At 37.8% G+C, this 21,994-nt stretch overlaps 1 protein-coding gene across 1 annotated transcript; it reads left to right on the top strand.

The window, feature by feature from the left end:
* Window positions 1-14,355: 14,355 nt before the first annotated feature.
* On the top strand, window positions 14,356-18,822 carry LOC146306295 (uncharacterized). The gene is made up of 3 exons (XM_084711768.1): window positions 14,356-14,817; window positions 17,200-17,488; window positions 17,531-18,822. Exons 1-3 carry the CDS (start codon window positions 14,356-14,358, stop codon window positions 18,820-18,822), a joined length of 2,043 nt encoding a protein of 680 aa, XP_084567894.1.
* Window positions 18,823-21,994: the final 3,172 nt, after the last annotated feature.

Below are 21,994 nucleotides of genomic sequence, written 5' to 3'. Positions count from 1 at the left end.
GAGACCACCAGGACAACACATTGCATCTTACCCTCACTTGTAAACAAGACCCCAAGATACTTAACTCAGGTTTCTTGTTGGCAGCTAATCACTCCTGACTTGGAGTCAGCATTCCACCATTTTTTCACCACCTTCATATTTGGAGGTGCTTATTATGGCTGATGTGCTACATAGGAATTTTACCCATTTTGTCTAATTATCATGAGAAGTCATTTGTGATCATGAAAAAACAAACCTTGTTAATTTTGAGATAATGTTCTTGTGATTTCAAGAAAACAACCAAAAAACCCCAATGACATCTTAACCCATGTGCTGTCCGGCCGTCTGTATAAAGATGATGCCTAGGAAGATAAAGATAAAAGCCTTTATGAAGTGATGAAGAAATGTACATATGCAGCCCCTCTTCAAACCAACCATGTACAATTAGTTGTATATTTTCCTCACAATCAAATACACCCTCTTTTAGGTTTAACAGAACCCTAACCCTGACCTTCACATTGCAACTAAAGGTATACTTTAACAGATTATGATTAATATACTCATTAACTTATTTTTTGTTGTCTTGTCATAATAATATGGAATACATGTAAATACTGTATGTTCTGTTGGAAAGCCACTGGAGCTTGTATGATGTCAGAGTGAAGACGATGTTAACACTTGAATGGCCAAAAAGGCTTATGATAGCCTCGTACGTAGAAAACAAATAGTGGCCAGTAATGAATTCATCTCTTGAGAACCTGTCAACCCATCACTCATCACCTCACCTTTTTTTAAAATAAAACTCTATTTTCAATGTTCACTTAATGCGCCCTGCTGCCACTTCACTTTTAGCACCATTTCAGCATGCTATGCCTCCTTGAGTCCTGATATTATCAGCTTCACAGGAGGCAAAAGAAGTCAGAGACATGCCAGTTCTCCACTAATCTGGTAATTGACTCAGGTTTTCTGGCCACTTTCCATTGCGAAACTTATTGGCACTTTCATCCGTCTGAAGGCCTCTGTTTGCTTCAAATGAAGTAAAATAGTAGAGAGTTTGGGTCTTTTACCAATGGCCACACTTGAAGGTGGGCCACAAGCCTGCCATCATAGCATGCTCTTGGAATCATTCCACTGTCTCTCCGATTTGTGTCTTTGGCATGTCTCTGTTATCTGGATGCAATGAATCATACAATCCCTCACAATCCAAGAATCAGAAAGGGGATTCTAGTACTTTGTTTAAAGCATAATGAGCCCTTAGAAGTGCACGAAACAATTCTGGAGGAAAATAGTTGATTGTCAAATCTCATTTGTCAAATACCTGTCCGTGATGTTGATGGCCTGGCCAACCCTGGCCACCAACCCAAAGTGTCAGTATTTGATGACCTAGGATTGAGTCTCGGCAATCAAGGTTTTTTCTCCCGAACTGCTTGTCGGATCTTTAAGATTCAGTTTTGACCCAATTCTTGGGAGTTTTATGTGTACCAACAAACTTCTTTTTACTTGTCGATTTGCTTGGGTCAAGGCAACCTCAACTAATTGGCACAGTCAATTTCAGTCACTTTGGCAGCTGTTTTGACTTTTGTCCAAAACAACTGTATGTAAAACAAAATGTCTTTGGGAGGCCTAATCATGCCTTGTCAACTGAATTTTGACACTCCAAACAATATTTGTCGTGCTACTGAATGTACACAAAAGACACAAGGGAAGTTTGCATATCTCCAATATTGATAAAATTTTGCCCAGTGGAAGTATGAGGGCCCAGTTTACCTGTGTGTGCAGATTAACAATAATTCCTTTAGCGCCAACAGTCTAGATGTTTGGCATCTAACAAAATGAAGACAAGTTCACCAAGACAACTTTTAACAGCAAAATTCTATGAAGTTGACCCAGCCATCATCACATGTGAAAGAAAGCATCTTTTGGATGCTTTTACTGTGGATTATCAGCATTTTGACATTCCAAACAATTTGGTATTGACATGCAAAAGAATCTGGCTGAAGCTCAAAGTTTTGCTTCTGTGTTTCTTTGCCTTGTTAAAGATCCAAATTGTTCATACAAGTCCTGAGTGTACCTGCTTTCAGATGTCCATAATTCCCTCTAACACCCATGCCAAAGGTGAAGGGACTCCTACAAACTTCTGAGGTATCGCATTGAAAAAAGTTTCTGCCACTGAGTTCTGCAGATTGAGATCAATCCAACAAATGTGATTTGATGAATTTCAGTGATCACAGTTTTTAATTTGATCAAAAACACTTTACACATAACACATTCAGTCCAACTTAAGTATTGGTAGTCTGCCTGATGCACTTCTGCTTAGTCCCCAGATTTTGATTGAAATGGTGTTTTGGAGTTTGGAATTGGACTTGGCATCACTGCAGTGAGGTTTTGTGTGATTGTCAAACACATAGCCCAGTAGAGTTCTTGAATGATACTTTTTCCAGAACCACTCTCACATATGGGATTCTTGTTAACATAGATTCAGTTTAGGAAAAAAAAAGATGTTGTGACTAATAATTTAATTAATATTTATAATAATAATTTATTCATGCTTCACAGGTCAGTAATAAGGACAACATTTGGGTTACAAGGTTGTGAAAATCACAATTTCAAAATCAACACATAATACTGTTTTCTGATCTTGCCTTTGTTCCAGAACTGTTGAGTCATCTGATGTTTCCTTATCTGCAACCTCTGTGGTTAGGCTTTGGTTAGGGTGAGGCATAAAGACAACCTAGTGAGGAAATACTGTGGTTTGGGTTGACAGCAACTACTGTATCAAGGTTAGGGAGCATTGGGTTTAAAGAAACACACATTGACTGTTGGCAGGAAATGTGAATCGAACAGCAGCCACTTGTGTCAAAGTCTGGCACACAACCTCAACACACAGAGATTTTGAAACCTATACAACATTATAGGTATGGCTGCCTTTGCTCTCACAGCAGCACAGGTCCTTGCCAGCTAAATGCTTTATTTTAGGCCTCTGCAACACGTCCTCATACCTAAATGACTGAATAGGTTGGTTGCCAGTGACTCCTAAAAAGACATATAGCCACAACAGGCATACTGGACCTTATGTATGTTCGCCAGTGATATTGATATTGTAACACTGGGGAACAATTGCAGTTTGGTTGGATTCAGGCAACAAAACGAGCTGGTTAGGTTTAGGAAAAGATCATGGTTTGGGTTAAATTAAGTAGGTCTACGTTGTGTACGTCACATAACGTAAGTGACCTTAGTTAACTTTGACTTTTGGTTTCACGTGGGACACGAACCCATGTCTCCTGGGTGAAGGCCCTGTTGTTTAATTGACCCATCCCTCCACCCAGATCCCTTCCCTGTTCTGTCGGGTTCAGGCACAGGACTATAATAAAGCCTAAGGGATATTTCACAACCTTATAATTCCATTGTACAAATTGATTCTTATTGCTTTATGATGCATTAGTAAATGATGACTTAACTATTAACAAAGCAATTAGTAACAACTTGTAAATCATGGTACTACTGTCTGATAATGTATCATCTGTAATGGCTTTATAGGCACACATCACCAGCATGTACAAGTCAGGGATGTTAACATAGAGGATGTATTTGATCATGAGCAAAATCTGAATGAAAGGTTTAATAGAAACAGTTCCAAATTGTTGAAAATTGGTTACAGAGCCCAGCAGCAACCCCAGATCCTGCTAATCAAGAAAAGTATCTTTAGCTGTGAAGTTTTAGATGTGTTTCCAGAGTGCTGGATGCCTGTGTTTACTGCGACATACACAAAATATAGCACAGAAATATGCAATATGTTCAGTAGATACTCTGGATTTTATCCACAGTATTTCTTCACGGGGTGTGAGTATATTATGTGCTTGAGGGAACTTTAAAGAAGTGCCAAATTTCTCGACTGCTAAACTTAAAACTTTTATCAATTAGCTTATCAATTAGCTTGAAAATTTATGAAAAGGCAGCAAATTTCTTGAGTTTTTATTCGGAACACAAGCTTTATTTGAAAACTTACCTTTGAGTTAAAAGTTTGTATTTTTTCCTTATACACTAGCCCCATAGCACACAAACAGAAGTCAAAGGTGATATCATCAGTGGTTGAATGTGACACTGAATTGAATGACTGAAAGTTTTTTGTTTGGTTACTTATAGCACTTTGTTTGAAAAATGTGATGATTGTATACTCTGTATACAAGAAAATTAAATGCTAACACATTGCGCTGCAAACCCTATAAATATTATAGGGTTAAGTGTTATATTAACGTATGTTTTATGAATTCCTGTACAAGCCATTAAGTTAGAAGGTAAAGCAGCATGCACTTTAGTTGTCTTTGGCAATAATAGACAAGCTCCCATCTCCTGTGAAGTAGCATCGACTTCAGTGAAAAACAAATGTTCTTGTTGCGCATCTTGATGTCCAGAAACAATCATACAGTGTCATGTGAGATAAGCCTCTCTCTGTCGGTCTGACAATGTTTCTTCAAAGCTGAACCATTTCACAAATGACATGAAGAGCAGTTTGTGCATCAGTATAGAGCAGAATTAAAAATAAGACTATATTTTACTCTCAGACAAGACTAACAACTGCACGATTAACACAATAAGAGGTTGAAATGGCTGTTTTCTGAAGGAGTAATGTGGGTTTGGGTTAGTTAAGCCAAGAGATAAAAAGTAACTAAGTACATTTAGTATACTAGTTTTTAAGTACTTTACTTTATGTGAGTAATTCCATTTTGTGAGACCTTATACTTTTACATTTCATAGAAACGTTGTCCTTTTTACTCCACATTAACCTGACAGCTGTAGTAACTAGTTAATTTCAAGACTAACGTTACATGCAAAATATAAATAAGATGCACTGCTAGAGTTGAAACTGGCAAGTGTTATTAGAAATGTGTAGGCTTCAAAGAAAATTTTATTTTAATATGCACTCGGTGATGCAAACCTTTCTCTGTACATTAAATCTTTCTCTGTGCTTGATTTGTAGTGATTGCTTTATCATGGCTTGATTCATAATGCCTTGGACCTCCTAAGGGGGAACATGAACAAACCTTCCTCATCTGTTGTATTTTAAGTAAAGACAAGTGATGAGTCTGTGTTTTCTTTCACATTATTTTCATTCTTTTACAGAAATGTGTCAACATTTTTGGGAATACCCCCTTATGTGCTCTCTCTGAGAGTTTCTGAGAGCTTAGGATCGCTATCGGTTTCATGTCTGTGCCTTAAAGATGTAGTTCAAACTTTGAGAAGAATTGTATTTACTTATTTGCTTTCTTTCTAAGGGTGAGATGTTCAGATTGGTATTAATCTCAGGTCTGTTTGTTCAGGACAGAACTGGAGTCCAGACATTGTTAGCCTAGTTAAATACTGAAAGCAGGGGGAAACAGCTAGCTTTACGCTCTCTGAAGTATAAAAAACACAATTACCAACACCTTGAAGGCTCACTGATTAAGATGTTATATCAAGCTTGTTTAAGTTGCACAGAAACAGAAATGTAAAAATTACATTTTATTGTGGACAGAGTTACGTTACGTTCAGGGACAATCTTTTAATTTTATTCATTCATTAGCCTAGTTGGCTACTTCTGTGACGTGTCTCTAGCTATATAGCCCCTCTCTGTCAGTAAACATACAACTATTTTTGTGGGTGGGTCTTAGATGGAGGCAGAATTATCTAAACACATTAGCTAACCCTAGCTAACAAGTTTTGTTGGCTTGGTTTTTAACAATGGCTGAAGGAAATACAAGCGCTTCTGAACAGGTACAGTCCCTCACTCTCCAGGACCACGAGTGTTGCTTGAATAAGTTCACACTAACCAATTGAAGCAGACTGGCTGACCTGTAGACCAATAAATGATAATGCAAAATACTGTCCAAAAAAGTCCATTAAGAGCCATTTGAAGCTTTTAATCTCATTCTCCGACAGCCAAATTGTATTTTTTAAAATATTTTTAAACTTTTCAGATTGAAAAGAATCACAGTATTTGAAGGTAAACTACAATCCATGTTTACCTTCAGTTTTTCCTTTGTTTTGTCTCCAGCTAACACTACTAGGGTCTATAGCGTTGGGTGCCAAATGTGGTCATAGAGCACAAATCTTACCTTACATAGGCATGATAGTATGGACCAGACTTTAGAAAGCTGCACACAGTCATTCAACAAGAACTAATTCCAACACTGTTTTGTTAAACAGTGATCTTTAGAGGTGTTGTTGGGTATATTTTTGAACTTTGACACAGCCAGGCTAGCTGTTTCCTTTTACTTACAGTCTGCTTGCTAAGCTAGGCTAACCTCATCCTGATTCCAGCTCTGTACCAGTCATCCTGAACATGAGACTAATAAACATGACAACTGTGGAAAGAAGGTAAGCAACTGTATTTTCCCAAATGTTGAACTATTCTTTTAAGTAAAGGGTATAGAGTCAGGACATGTTTAGCCTAGCTTAGCATAAAGACAGAGGGCGGGGCAGGGGGTTGGACAGCAAGCTTGGCATGACTAAAAGTTAAACATGGGTGTAATTCACAAAAATGTTGAACTATTCCTGGAAGGCTTTAACACCAGCAGTATGTGGAAGAATGATATATTTATCACATTAGTCCTAATGCAACAGTAATATGACAATGTGAAAACATCCATGAGTACTTGTATTTTTGATATTTTACTACATTTGACTTAAAATACTTACATAAACTTCTGAATGCAGTTTCCATTGTGGTATTGATAGCTTTACTTTAATAAAGGATCTCTAAGTCCTTTTACCACTACTGTTTAAGTCATTCTGTGGCTACCATTCAGTTTTATCGTAGTTTTTATTATTGAAGTTTGATATGGAAGTATTTTTAGAGCACAACACTTGGGTGTTTGTCAAATTCTACATAAGAAATTCTCTGGCACTCATTTATTTTTGCTCCAGCTGTTGTAGTATTAACATGCAGCTAAATGTATTCACACCAGTAACAAACCTTCTCTCACCAATACATTTTTTTCATACATATTAACTGTCATTCTATACATAGAACTGGTGAGACTAATGACAGGAGGAGATATAATCAGACTGGGACATGGCCACCACACAATATTTCAGTCCAGACTGAAATATTTCTAAAAAACATGAAATTTTGACATTTTGTAAAGACATCAACAGTTCCCAGATGTTCTCTCCTAATGACTCTGGCCATTCTTGATGTTTCCTTTAGGTTTTAAGTAATTTACTTAAACAACTACCACATGGACTGCCATGAAATTTGGTCCAGACCTTCATGAACAGTTTATGAAGAACTCTTAAGAGCTTCCAGTTATCGTACATGTCCACAGGGGCATTTTGGATGCGAGGGGTCCTGTTGCCTCCCAGTTTAGATGAGAACAATCCATCTGGGTACTTTGCTCCTGCGTCATGCTTCTCTCCATTTTGGGGTGAAAACAGCCACTCTAACTTGACTGGTCCGGTCTGGTCTGAGGTCAGTTTAAATGCATAAAATAAGACAACTGCATCACTGTTGAGCTATTAGGAGCCAAAATCCTGTGGGTAGTCAGGCCAGCAGTCCTACTGTATTTTCGCTAATCAATGATTGGCATCATTATGTAGAAAAAAATTAAATAAATAGAAGCTGGTGTGTGTCTGCCTCCATCAAAGTAGAAGAACGACTCCACCAAGTGGTCTGAGCTGGTATATCTTGACATTTACAAGTACCTTATTGATCTTCCAGGTGATGTGATTCTGATGTCTCACTTTTTAAGACATCATTTTGCTGTTTCAGTAGTCTGTCCACTGTGGCGTTATGGTAAACTAATTACAATGCTTACATTAACATGCATGTGAATGACAGTAGTCTTCTCTATTTAGCGCTGGCACTTGTTTTCACCCAAAATGCAGCATGGTCAAGGTAAGTTTCGTGAGGCCACACCCTCCTACAGGCTGCACCTGATTAGACAAACACTCACTCGTGGGCTGTCTGCACCTGGATTTCAGACTGGAACAACTTGTTGGTTCTCTCTTATATTATTAAATCAGTCCACAGAAATGTGTCTCTATAAACATCTCAGTTAAGAAATGAGCCATGCTGTTTGTGAATTTGGCTTCATTTTAGATCAGCAACAGTTTTTTGGGAGGTTTTCCAGAGGCTGTGACTTGCCCCACGTTTGCACCCTTGACCTCAACTTCAACACAACAAGCCGTCACCTGAGGTGCGTTCTTGTCATTTGTGACAGAAAAAAAAAGTGCATAACAGGCATATCATTTCCATGGACGCATCTCGCTGTCATTACATTTAAAAGCTGCTTGGCTCAGCTGATTGGCTGCACCACTTTTGGTGCAGACACAAATGGACAAACTTGAAGCCTTGTGAAATGAATTCTCATGTAATCTCATGAATCAAGTTGCCTTGTATGATGAGCTTACGTAGACAATGAATGGGAAGCGTGGAATAGATGGACCCTGTGGACACCTAACTTTGACTTTTTAAACAGTGCCATCTTCAGGTTTTACCTGCAAAGCTAATGACATTTCCATCAGCTTCAGCTATACCTTGTGTTCAGCAGTAATAAGCATGCTAACACACTAAAGTAAGATGACCTTGGTAAACATTATACCTCCTTAACATCGGTATGTTAGCATTATTATTGTGAGTATTTTAGTGAGGTGACATCCTCATGAACATTCATAAGCTTCTAAGAAAATGCAAAGATGGAATCAACATCAGGTGATGATGACCTGGTTAAAACGACATACCTGGGTACAGTCACTATAGAGAAAGAGAGGAGAACTTTAGATCAGGAGCTCAAAGTGAATCACAGCAGCCACAACCTATTTCAGGATGTCCATCAGACAATCTGAAGCACTGCTGCCACAGCAGGCACCAGAGAGCTGTTTGACTCAGAGCCACATATCTGAGGTAAGATGTATTATCTGATTTCAGTGTTGGCAGATGCAAAATATGACAATATTGTATTGTGACTTTGCAATTATTGTATTTTGGTGGCCTGGTAGCTCAGTTGGGAGTCCTCTGCAGTGGCTGGGCATTTGACTTCTGCCTGTGGCCCTTTGCTGCACGCCATTCCCCAACTCTCTCCGCCCCTTTCCTGTCATATCTTTAGCTGTTCTATGAATAAAGACATAAGGCATATGTAATTTAACATTTATTGTGTTTAAACAAATATTATCATATATACAGAAACAATATGGGAATGGGCCAGGATACTACACTGAATGGCAGAAGTATGTCATGTGCACCATAGTACATGGAGGCTCTGTCATCCAAACAAGACAGTAACTTTTTGTCTTTTCTTACTTGTCAAAATAAAAGCCCCAGGCCCTGTCATTGCTCTACCAGGCATGGAGACAAATCATAAAGATTCTGAGCTTGTAAAACAACTAACAATTTTACAGCCTGCAGTTGTATGGCACTTTTTGTGTGCATGTGCAAAAAACTTTCATGCACATGTACAGGTTTGTGAATGTGTAAAAAAGTTTGTAGCTGTAGAAATATTTTGTGGATATGTGCATAATTTGCACATGTACAAAGGTTTTGTGGTTGCAGAAGTATTTTGTGTATTTGTAATTAAAATCTGTGCAGAAATATTTTAAACAGTGAGGTTACACAAAGTCCTTTTTTGGAATTATTTATTATATATCATGCAGGTATTAAACATACAAATCCAATAATTATTGTACATCTGGCAACATCTGATTTATGAACAATTCCAGCTGTGCACAGTGCATTTTCTGCAGACATGATTTACACTCCATCGTCAAAATTGAAGCTCATTGTCTGTTGTCCTCTCCACACACCATATTTGAATTGCCTCTATAGACCTCTAACCTACTTCTGTGAGTTCTTTGAAACAAATGATCCACTTTATTGAATATTTTGAATGTGACATCATCAATGACATGCCATTTGATTGGCCAGATGTGTACATGTCAGTGTAAAATTTTGGTATAGTCAACTTTGGTCTGAAAACATAAAAGTCGCAATAACAGTCAGAAGAATGTTGCCCTTGATATGAAAGCTTGCATTGAATTGGCACAGGTTAGAAAATATTGTGCAAATTAATTGCACAATAAAAAGATCTCTGGTGTGCAAAGGCATTAAGTCTTGTTATTAAATTGTGGAAAATTAAACACTCATTTGTCACTAGTATTGAGACTAATTTGTCACCATAGCCTGCTGTAGCTACACATATTTTGCACACATGTATACTATATTTTGTCACTAGAAAAATGAAATAGTGTATAGGCAGCAGAGCCAGTTGGCCCTATATGCACATAACGCTATGTTACCTCCCCCTTGTGTCAAAGCAGGTGTCCATGTTTACAACTTTGATGAGAGGATGAAGCAGAACTAAAGAGAGAATAATATCTTGAGAGTGAACAGAGTGAATAGTAATCAGGTAAACTTGTGATTCCTCCTGTACACGGTCAGAAAAGATAATCACGTCACATGTGAACATGTGTTCATAAACGCATGCACACTTTCCTGCAGCAGCCTCTGTGGAGACCTGTCTGTCTGTCCAGACAATATATGGACATGATGTTACTCCTCTGAGGAGTGTAAAAAGTATTCAGACCCTTTACTGGTGCAAAAGTACAACACCCTGTAAAAATATTTCACTACAAGTAAAAGTCCTGCATTCACAAAACCTTACAGAAGTTAAAGTGTGGACATATTATCAGTTAAATGTACTTAGAGTTAGGAGTATTCATGTTGCAGTAAAATGTGATTAGTATTATTGTATTAATGTTACTGCTGTTTACTGCTGTAGGTGTTTAAGGTTGAGCTCATTTTAACTACTTTATAGACCTCTGTTGGCTGGTTTAATCTACAGCAATGCATCATGGTCTATAAGACCATCTAATGTTTGTAGCATCACTGTCCTGTGAGAGACATATCTCTACAATGTCAGAAAACAGCCTTTGCGGATTAAAAAGTAAATTTGCCTCTGGGAGGTACAGTACTTGAGGTGAATCTCAACGGACTGATGATTGATTAAATATTTTATTTAAAAATCAATTAACTGACTAATTACTGGGGATTGTGTTTTAGTACTTTATAAATTTCTAATTTATATTTGTGATTGTGCTGAAAATTACTGAAGAAAATATTACATTTCATGTTTCCCTAAAGTTCTCCCCCAAGAAAAAACAATGAAGCAATACTCTAATATTCTGAGATATAAGAAAGGATGTAATAACGACATGTGCCGTATTTGGCCCAGATTAAAAATGCCTCAACAACGGTGATACAGTTATACAAATAACATTTATTTTGAATTGAATAAATTATTCTAAATAACAATATATATTAGATAACTATATATATGAAATGAAAATCAATCAAAATCAATTACCAGCCAAACATCAAATTCTAAAAACATTTAACTGTAAAGTGAAACATGACTGGAGCATAAATAGTGCTAGAGTGACAAACACATTTTTCATTGGCACACTATCAGTCCTCAACAGTTCAAACACTGAAATTTGTGGAATAAAAACACTAAAACAATGCATCAGATTTAAGAGGGCAACAGCAACATTTGTTCAAACAGCAGCACCATCAGTGAACAGTTTGGCATTGACTTTCAGCATTCATAAATGCATCACTGCTCCTTTCTTCTCATTCTTTCACTTTGCCCATCATTTCTATCTGGTGCATTTTGAAGCCATTTTGTAATCCAGGCCTCAATTTCTTGGTCCGTGGCATCAGAAGTCAGACGGTTACGTCACACAGCTACTAAAACACACACACACACGCACACACACACACACACACACACAAAATTGTTCAAAAATCTGCAGTGTAAATCCAGCCATAAATAAATGCATAGTCAAAGTGAGTCAGTGAGAGAGTCAGTAAGTCTCAAGACAAACTTACCAATCACAACATATTTTATCTGCAGGTGCTGGAAGCCAATCTTCCCAGTTATACCTTGCATGTTGATGTTCTTGGCCAGAGAATGTGTTATGGTTGCACCCATGACTCTCTTTACACACTCCTTAACGTCTCCCCCATCTTTAAGAGCCAGTGTGTGAATTGATATTTCTTTGTTAGTTGATCAGCAGTACAACATGCCCATGTCCTCCTCTGAGAAGTAAGTAATAATTTGTAAAGTAAATGAACAATTTTTTTCTCCTGAAGTTGAACTGACATTCTTACCAGTTGGTTTCTGAGGTCAGGACTATTTCTGAGCTGCTCCTCCAGGTTTTCACAGACTGGTGATCAGCTAATGGCAGCAGATTTGGTTCAACACCCATCTCTTCTTCAACTATAGATTTCAGAGAAGACAGCTTCCTCCCCAGAATCATTCCCTTGGGGATTGGAGCCAAATGCATGAAGAATCTTTGGTGCACTAGGCAGTTCAGCTGGTCTGCAATGACACAGCAAACCAAATATTGTATCAACATTTTACATACCAATAGGAGAAGATTAAACTCAAATGAACAATTACTTCTTCCATGGCTTAGCTTTTGGACAGACATGTACCACCTCATCTTCATCTTCACCAGGGAAGAGGATTTTCTTTGGTCTAATTAAATACTTGATGTTATTATAATTGAAAATGCACATAAATATAGGTATGTAAAAATAAAACATAACAACTTACATTCTACGCCTTTTGTGTTTAATTGGAGAATCCTCCCCATCTGTCCCAAGGTCAGTGTGTTCAACGGCTTCTGGAAGCTTTAGTTTTGCCTCATTGTAATCATCTACAAAATAACAAGTACTTAATGGCTCATTTTTTGTTATTCACATGAGAAAGCTCAAACCTGACTGGATACATTTCAATAATGTGACTGTAGTTTCTTTCCATAGAAATTGTGCATTTACATTTGTTTGTGATGACTTATGCCTATTTACACATTCACCAAAGATTAGTCTCAACATGTACCAGATTCCACACAACTGTACTTACTTGATGTGAATATAACTCGGACCGTATATGGTTTCCAGCCTGCTCCAGGTTGTTCTTGGCTTTTTGTGGCCTTAACAAATTCCACTTTGTTTGGTGGCCACATTCTTCTCCGTTGACCCACAGCTTAGGTTATCTACTTAGCCTCGTAGTTATATCTCCACATCCCATGCAACTAGCCCATTGAGTTAGCTTCACTCCTTTCTATAACCTGGTAACTAGACCAATATTGTTTTTTCTAGGGATGTTCCTGGCGACTAATTTCACTGTCGATTAAACGCAAATTTTAATTTAGACTAGCTGACTAGTCTAACACTAAGAAAACACTCAGAAAGCAGTTAAATTTTTGCAGAATTCATTCATTTATAATGTTCTGACTCTGTCCGAATACTGTGTGTATTAAGAGCCATTTGAAACTTCTGTTCTTCTCTCTCTGCTCAAAACAGTGCATCGGTTCTGTTCTGTTCGCGCTCTTAACAACAGGAAGTAGCTAGAGCCAATGAGAGCATAGGAAACGGGGTCACATGTTGTGGGATGGCCAATAGGAGCGAAGGACAAGATTGGTTGGTTGGTTGTCAGGTGGATGGCCATGTAGCTTTATTGAATGGTTGTCAGGGAGGCGTCAGCGGACAGTCTTCAGGATAGTGAGACATTAGGTGTGTTCGAGATGAGCCAGGCCTGCGCAGAATCAATCAGTGGTGATTGCTGCACAATGCATGCCAGTTAAATCTGTGTCCAACTTGATCCTAACTTGCTCTGATGTCATGCACACGTGGGCAACAGTAAACTCATGAGATCGAGGCGACTGCAGTTTGTAGAGCCAGGTGCCGCAGGGGGCTTTCCACCGACTACAAGCGTTCATCTTGAACGTACCAATTTAATAAAAAAAACAAACAAAACAAAACAGAAAAACGCAAATTGTCCTGTAACTCAATAACAGGTAAGGCCAGGGCCGTCTGTTTTAATTATTACTCATTCAATTCTGACGAATAAAGGTTTTCTGTCAGTGTTGGTGGATGTGATGTGGATGTTTCTATGAGTTTGGAGGCATTAAATTGAATTATGAGTGGGGTGGTGGGGTGTGAGACACCAGTAAAGGTAGAAAAACATTTTAAAGGTAAGACTTAAAAATTCTTTGTGGTTCACACTTAAGAGAACACATGCAAACATGTTCATATGAGACAGATCTGGGCCACATAAACCAAACCACAATCGGGCCACGTGGCATGCCATCATGTAAACAGTACTACAGAACAGTAGTATAGTCATTGCCAGACCTGGCCCACATCCAGTTGACATACCACTTGCCATGCCAGCAATGCAGACGCTTGACACCAGATCTGGCCCAGACTTGTCTGCTATGTGGGCAAGAGGGGTTAGGTAAAGCATCAGAAGACAACTGAACTGCGACACAACCTCTCCTCAACCGCGTAGAGAACCAGATTTTTTTACTCAATATTTCTCAGTTCTTGCATCCATCATGGTCCACCTTGGTGATGTTCCCCCAAAATTTTTGGCACTCCTGTCAAAAGCTGCAAGTTTGTTCCTGCTCATCGTCTGCTTCTTCATTCTTCAGCGCGTATTTGATCTGGACTTTGTTTGCTCATGCACAGCAGGTCTAGAGTTTACTGATGGTTTGTTCCTGGCAGCCCCTCCATTTATCCTAACCTGGATTGTCATTCTGACCAAGTCTTTTTACCAAAAGTCATTTTGCTCCTGCTGTAATCGTTGTTGCAGCCATATCTGCAGCTTTATTTTGAAGTTTATCTTCAAATATTTGTGTCTGGGTGCTGTCTGGGTGTCCACTGTTCTGCTCGATGGAGACTGGTACTTCTGCCTGAAGACAAACCTCAACAACAGCTCAGAGACTGGACTTCCTTGCAAGGAGAATCTGACCTACGAGGAGAGGCTCAACAAATCAAAATATAAGAGTGAATCACTTGTAAGTAAAAACACACAAACAAACTCAATGTTCAGTTAAAGAAAGTACCAATGTATCACTATACATTTTGAATTTTTATTATTATTGTTAATAATATTATTTATACACAAAATTTGCTTCTGGTCAAGAGTGAATTTATGATATATTTATGTATTATGATAAAAAAAAAGTGAAAGTATTTTTTTATATTGTATATGTTTGTATTTTATTTACTTATTTAGATATTTTTATTGAACTGTTAATATTATTAATATTTTATTAAATATAATAATAATTAAATATACGAAAATATTGCAAGATTACAAGTAAGTCAAATATTAACAAGAAAGCATCATATTACAAGTAGTAATCAAAAAGTATTAACAGAATATGAGGTTGTAATTTTAAGAAAACAGTGTTACAAGTTAAAGTCATAATTTGTTATGTAAAGGAAATAAAACAAGACAAAGTCATAACTTTACTAAACAGTAATACTGCAAGAACATTTAATAATTTGAACAATAATTTAAATAATAATAACAACAACAACAACAACAACAACAACAATAATAATAGGATGAGTTAACTAACTACCAAGTATATTTTATCATTTCTTCATTCTATAATTCCTCACGTGGCCCTGATGCCAAGCTGTAAATTATTCAAATATATTGAATTAATATTATATTTAAAGATAAAGTCATAATTTTACAAGAAAAAAATATTTATAATATTCACAATATTTGGAGTCATGATATTATGAGAATAAAGTTATGGTAGTACAAGAATAGTTCCCTACGTTTTTATCTAAAATATGTTTTTGGTGGTGAAGAGACTTGTATTTGGACTGTAGTTGTTTTGAATTTATGCCTTTATGAAAAAGGATGTGATCAGTAAAATATAATTATTTCAAATAAAGCAAGAAATCTAAAAAGGGAAAAATGAAAAAACCCAACAAAATAATCCCAGACTTTGGTATCTGTGACTTTTAAAACATTGAACTGGTTCTATCATTAACATTATGAAAAATGAAGCCTGATTCTGTTGTCTTATAAATGCATATGTATGTGAAAAATACCACAACATCTTACTAAATAATCCTTTTTTAGTTCTTTATTATAAATCTTTCACAGTTGTAGTTACTAGTTACTTTGTAGTTTAACATTTTACATGCAAAACACAGAAACATGATGTAAAAAATATCTTGGGAGAGCTGGAGCACTTCCCTTTCTTTACATCTGTATAACCAGGTATTTTAAAAATACACACACACACACACACACACACACAGCTGGCCTCAGGTGTTCTGGAAGTTTGTTCCACAGGTGGGGAGCAGAGAAACTAAAGGCTGCTTCACCTAAAGACAAAATAAAGTGTGTTTTACAAAAAATATTATTATGAGGTTGTAATTTTAAGAACAAAAGACAATAATTTATATATTATTATTATTATTATTATTATTATTAGTATTATACATATATATTTATTTATTATGATAGAAAAGTTGTCAAGTTATGTGAAAGTATTTGTTGTTTATGTATATGTTTATATTTTATTCACTTATTTAGATAATTTTATTTAACTGTTGATATGTATATTTTATTGAATAAAGTAACAATGAAAAAAGAGAAAATATTAAGTCAAATATTAAAAAGAAAGCACTGTATTACAAGTAGTAATCAAAATAAAGACAAAATAAAGTGTGTTTTACAAAAATATTATTATGAGGTTGTAATTTTAAGAAAAAAAGTGTTACTTAAAAGTTAAAGTCATAATTTCTTATGTAAAGAAGATAAAACAAGACAAAGTCATAATATAACTAAACAGTAATACTACAAGAATATTTAATAATTTGTACTATAATAATAATAGTCCCCAACTATATTTTATAATTTCTGCATTCTATAATTCCTCACGTGGCCCTGATGCCTGAAACCCAATTCTGTTGTCTTATAAATGCATATGTATGTGAAAAATACCACAACATCTTACGTAATAATCCTTTTTTAGTTCTTTACTTTAAATCTTTCACAGTTGTAGTTACTAATTACTTTGTAGTTAAACATTTTACATGCAAACAATGGAAAGTGACCATTGATTATGAAAAACTGATTGAAAAATGATATTGCTGACATTGTCACTGCAAATCAAACCATAGAAACACAACAAAATACTTGCATCATTAAGACAGACCAGGCTTCCACATCTGTTTCTGTCTCCTGCCAAGTCCATCTTCAAATGCATCATTGGCAGTAAAAACAATGTCTGTATATAATTGTCTGTATATATTGTATATAACTAAAATGCTGAACATGTCCTTAGAATCATCAGTTGATGCAGTAGTGCATTCTATTAAATATGTAGGTGAAGAAGTCTGAAATTTCACCTTTGTTTCTTTTTCAGAACATTGGTTTTGCTGTAATCTGTGGAGCCTTTCTCCTGTGGAACTTGCCTGAATGTCTTTGTGTATTCTGTAAAAGAGGGAGAAGATACAGAAGGTGCTGTAAGCCATGGGACCTGCTGTGCCCTCCGTATTACAGATGGGTTTATGAGGATCTTCTCTCAGAAGCAGTCAACTCCCATTTCAAGGAGCAGCTGAAAAAAATTGCAGAAGAGAAAGCAAAACAAATCTGTAAAAAACATCTTGAAATTATTCGAAATCACGAGCTGCCAGGACAAAACCAGGATGGCAGTAATGTCACAAATAACAGTGGTAATCCCAGTGCAAATGCAGGTGATGCCAATATCAGTCCCAACGGCAATGCCAGTGGCAACCCTGATGGTAATCCGATCGGCCATCCCGATGAAAATCTCAGTGGCAATCCTGACGGTAATGTCATTGGCCATCCCGATGAAATTCCCAATGACAATCCTGACGGTAATGTCATTGTCCATCCCGATGAAATTCCCAATGGCAATCCTGACGGTAATGCCATTGGCCATCCCGATGAAATTCCCAATGGCAATGCTGACGGTAATCCCATTAGCCATCAAAATGAAAATCTCAGTGGCAATGCCAATGGCAATCCTGACGGTAATGCCATTGGCCATCCTGATGAAATTCCCAATGGCAATCCTGACGGTAATCCCATTATCCATCCCGATGAAATTCCCAATGGCAATCCTGACGGTAATGCCATTGGTCATCCCGATGAAATTCCCAATGGCAATCCTGACGGTAATCCCATTGTCCATCCCGATGAAATTCCCAATGGCAATCCTGACGGTAATGCCATTGGCCATCCCAATGAAATTCCCAATGGCAATGCTGAGGATAATCCCATTAGCCATCAAAATGAAAATCTCAGTGGCAATGCCAATGGCAATCCTGACGGTAATGCCATTGGCCATCCCGATGAAATTCCCAATGGCAATCCTGACGGTAATGCCATTGGCCATCCCGATGAAATTCCCAATGGCAATCCTGACGGTAATCCCATTGTCCATCCCGATGAAATTCCCAATGGCAATCCTGACGGTAATGCCATTGGCCATCCCGATGAAATTCCCAATGGCAATCCTGACGGTAATGCCATTGGCCATCCCAATGAAATTCCCAATGGCAATGCTGATGATAATCCCATTAGCCATCATAATGAAAATCTCAGTGGCAATGCCAATGGCAATCCTGACGGTAATGCCATTGGCCATCCCGATCCCATTGTCCATCCCGATGAAATTCTCAATGGCAATCTTGACGGTAATGCCATTGTCCATCCCGATGAAATTCCCAATGGCAATCCTGACGGTAATCCCATTGTCCATCCCGATGAAATTCCCAATGGCAATCTTGACGGTAATGCCATTGTCCATCCCGATGAAATTCCCAATGGCAATCCTGACGGTAATCCCATTGTCCATCCCGATGAAATTCCAAATGGCAATCCTGACGGTAATGCCACTGGCCATCCTGATGAAAATCTCAATGGCAATAATGAGATAGATGACATTTTTGACACCTGGCATAAAATTTCACTCTCATATTTTTACTTGATGGATGAGAACGAGAGAAGAAACAATGAATGATGAGCGACAAAACTAATGATAATGATAATCATGTGATCACTTCCCCTGTTTGAGTATGTGTGTGCGTGACCTACGTCTTGTGCAGAGCTAATCCTGAATCGTACTGGACCGATCAGCAATGAGTTCTTTTTTGAACATACATGACTGTATGTTGAAAGATGTCTGTCATTCACATTTTGGTGGAAAAAAACTGTCCACTTGGACTTGGATCAATAGTTAAGTTAATCCAACTTTAAAGTTTCACAGTGGAGTCAAACAAATGCTACCGATGATTAAAAATATTGTGATTTTGGTGATGCAGTTAAAACCAATGTGTTGTTGTGATGTGTGTGTACTGAAGAATTACTGAAACTGTATTTACAACAACTTATTGCACCTGAATATATCAATATTCATTACCATCCACAATAAATGTCAGAGTAATGTAGCCAGTAGGTGTGTAACTGTAACCTATACAAAATTCAGCTTGTGTGTCATGGTTCAGTACGTTTTTGGTCCGGCAGGGAAAACCAAAAAATTAAGAAGACCACATTATTGTCATTTATTTTGAAACAGAACCCGTAGACCCACTGTTTGCCACAAGGTTGAGATCCAGTTCTATGCAGATGATACTGTCATTTATGTACCTGAAACAACCAAACAGCAGACTGCATGTGAGCTGACAGCAGTGATAGCTGTGTTTTAATTAAACAGTCGGATTTCCTCTTCACTTCAACATAAAGAAAACACTTTGTATGTTGTTCATTTAATGTTTGTGTTGGGGGATAAGGCTGACATAGGTATCTGATTTCAAATATTTTGCTGACAACCTCTCAAATTTCTGCCATATGAGGAACTGTCCAGCACTGAAACCTGTACGGTCAGCATTACCACCAGGTTCCCATGATGCTCACAGGAAGACGGACAACCATGACATTTGTGACTGTCTCAGACAGAGGACTGTACAGTACCAATGAGGAGGACCGCCATCACTCATCAGAGACTGTGACACGTATTGTTCATTTAAAATCAATTTAAAATCATCAAGTGTGTGACTATACTTTGTAATTTACTCAAATTGCCTGCTGCATGCTTTATGTATTATTATCCTTGTTTTAAAATACTTCATGTGAAGCCTGCTCTGCAATGTGTATATTATTGCTGTTCCTGTTTTAATGCATTTTATTGTTTCTGTCTTACACCAGGCGCACAGCAGATGACACAAGTTCATTGCTATCTTACACTGTAGTTGTCATTTTCACCATGTTTGTGAGATAGCAAGTGAACTGTCTGTGTGCCTACTGGCTGATGGTCTCAAAGTGAAGGTGTGGCCAAGTGTGTTTGGTATCTTGTGCACGGATCATTTTAGTCAAAACCACTTGTGCCACGGAACTGCTAAGATCTGGTTGAAGTGTAAAGTCTGTGGTGCAGTGAGTCTGTCTGCACAGGATAGCAAAGGACATGTTTGTCTGAGACGCACACACACCTCCACAATCACAAAAAAAGCTTTCATTTTTGTTAGGCATTTTTTCCCTACACAAGAGTGTGGAATAATAAAGTATCCTTTGAACACATTTTCTGTCTGCAATACAGTGTAAATATTGAAATAAATAGTTTGCGTGTGTCTAAAATTATTCTCATTAATAAGGAATATGGAATTATAATTATAAAGTCTAAAAAATCTCAGTAGACCTTCAACGTGCACACAGGATGGTATCACAGCTGTCAGATCATCTTTAACAGATCAGTCACATGACAGCTGGAGCAGCTGTACTTTATTGGGATCCAGAAGATCAAGGATTAAACAATTATGATCTATAACATACAAAATGAAGAAGACGTTACATCTGACCATGAGACCGGCCTGACCTGGGGAGAAAAAGGTAAGTGTGCTTCTGTCAGAGCCTGATGCTGGTTGGATAATAAGCTGTGGGTAGTTGCACGTGATTTCCCTCAAACTTAAACTGCACACTATCGTGCTTTCACTTCTCAAACCAGAAGATTTTGACTTGAAAATCTTTTCTTGTTGTTTGCTCACGGTAATTCTGCCATCATGCAGCTAATGCCTGCACTCTGGGTGTGCCTGCTTTTTAAGGTGATGAAACTTTCTTGAATGGTTTTTGCGTGTTACACCCAAAACACACCCATGAATTAATCAAGGTACTTGTGCGCAGCTGATAAGGTGTATCCCACCCTCTGTGGCCATGGTGCAAGACGGCAAAGGTGAATTCATAAACAAATGTATCTTGATCAAACACTCCATTACAAAAATGCACTCTCAAAACTTCTTATTATACAAAAATCATCAATACAGGCAACAGAAATACCAAAACCATCTTCTCCACAGTGAAACGTCTGCTCAACCCTCTGGAAACCAGAACCTCTCCAATGAACTACTTTTCTAATCCACTTTTCTGCAGTTCTTCAACTCCAAAATCACCAGAATTCATGAGCAACTGACCTCTGAAAACACAATGTCCACTGATCTGCCGTCTGCAAGAGCCCCTGAACTGCCTCCATCAACTGCCCTATGTGAGTTCATGCTGCCAACAGAAAATCACATCCTTAGACTCATAACCCAGTCCAATAATTCCACATGCCAACTGGATCCAATGCCCACAACCTTTGTTAAAGCATGTCTGCCCTCCATCATCTCTCTGATAACCCCCATCATCAGCTCCTCTTTGTCCACTGGTACAGTTCCTCCCTCTCTGAAAGCTGCCTTAATCAAACCAACACTGAAAAAACCTGGACTCCACAGATCTGAACAACTACCGGCCCATATCTAATCTTCCATTTATGTCCAAAATCATTGAGAAAGTAGTTACACTCCAACTTCAAAGCTACCATGAAAACAATAACCTCTTTGAACAGTTCCAATCAGGCTTCCGCACCAAACACAGCACAGAAACCGCCCTGGTTGACTCTGGTCAGCTCTCTCTCCTCATCCTTCTAGACCTCACTGCTGCCTTTGATACAATATCCCATCAACTCCTCATGGGCCGTCTTGCCAGTATTGGAATCAAGGGCACTGTGTTGAAATGGTTTACATCCTACCTTTCTGACAGATCGCAATTTGTACAAATTCAGAACTATAAATCAGAAAGCACCACAGTCCATCACGGAGTTCCACAAGGTTCTGTATTGGGGCCCCTCCTGTTCATCATCTACCTCCTCCCTCTTGGCAATATCT

This window comes from Lutjanus erythropterus, chromosome 23 (genome assembly GCF_056507025.1).
Source record: "Lutjanus erythropterus isolate fLutEry1 chromosome 23, fLutEry1.hap2, whole genome shotgun sequence".
In the NCBI taxonomy this organism is placed as follows: domain Eukaryota; kingdom Metazoa; phylum Chordata; class Actinopteri; order Lutjaniformes; family Lutjanidae; genus Lutjanus; species Lutjanus erythropterus.
The sequence above is the reverse complement of the archived record's forward strand: the minus strand, read 5'-3'. Positions and strand labels throughout refer to the sequence as shown.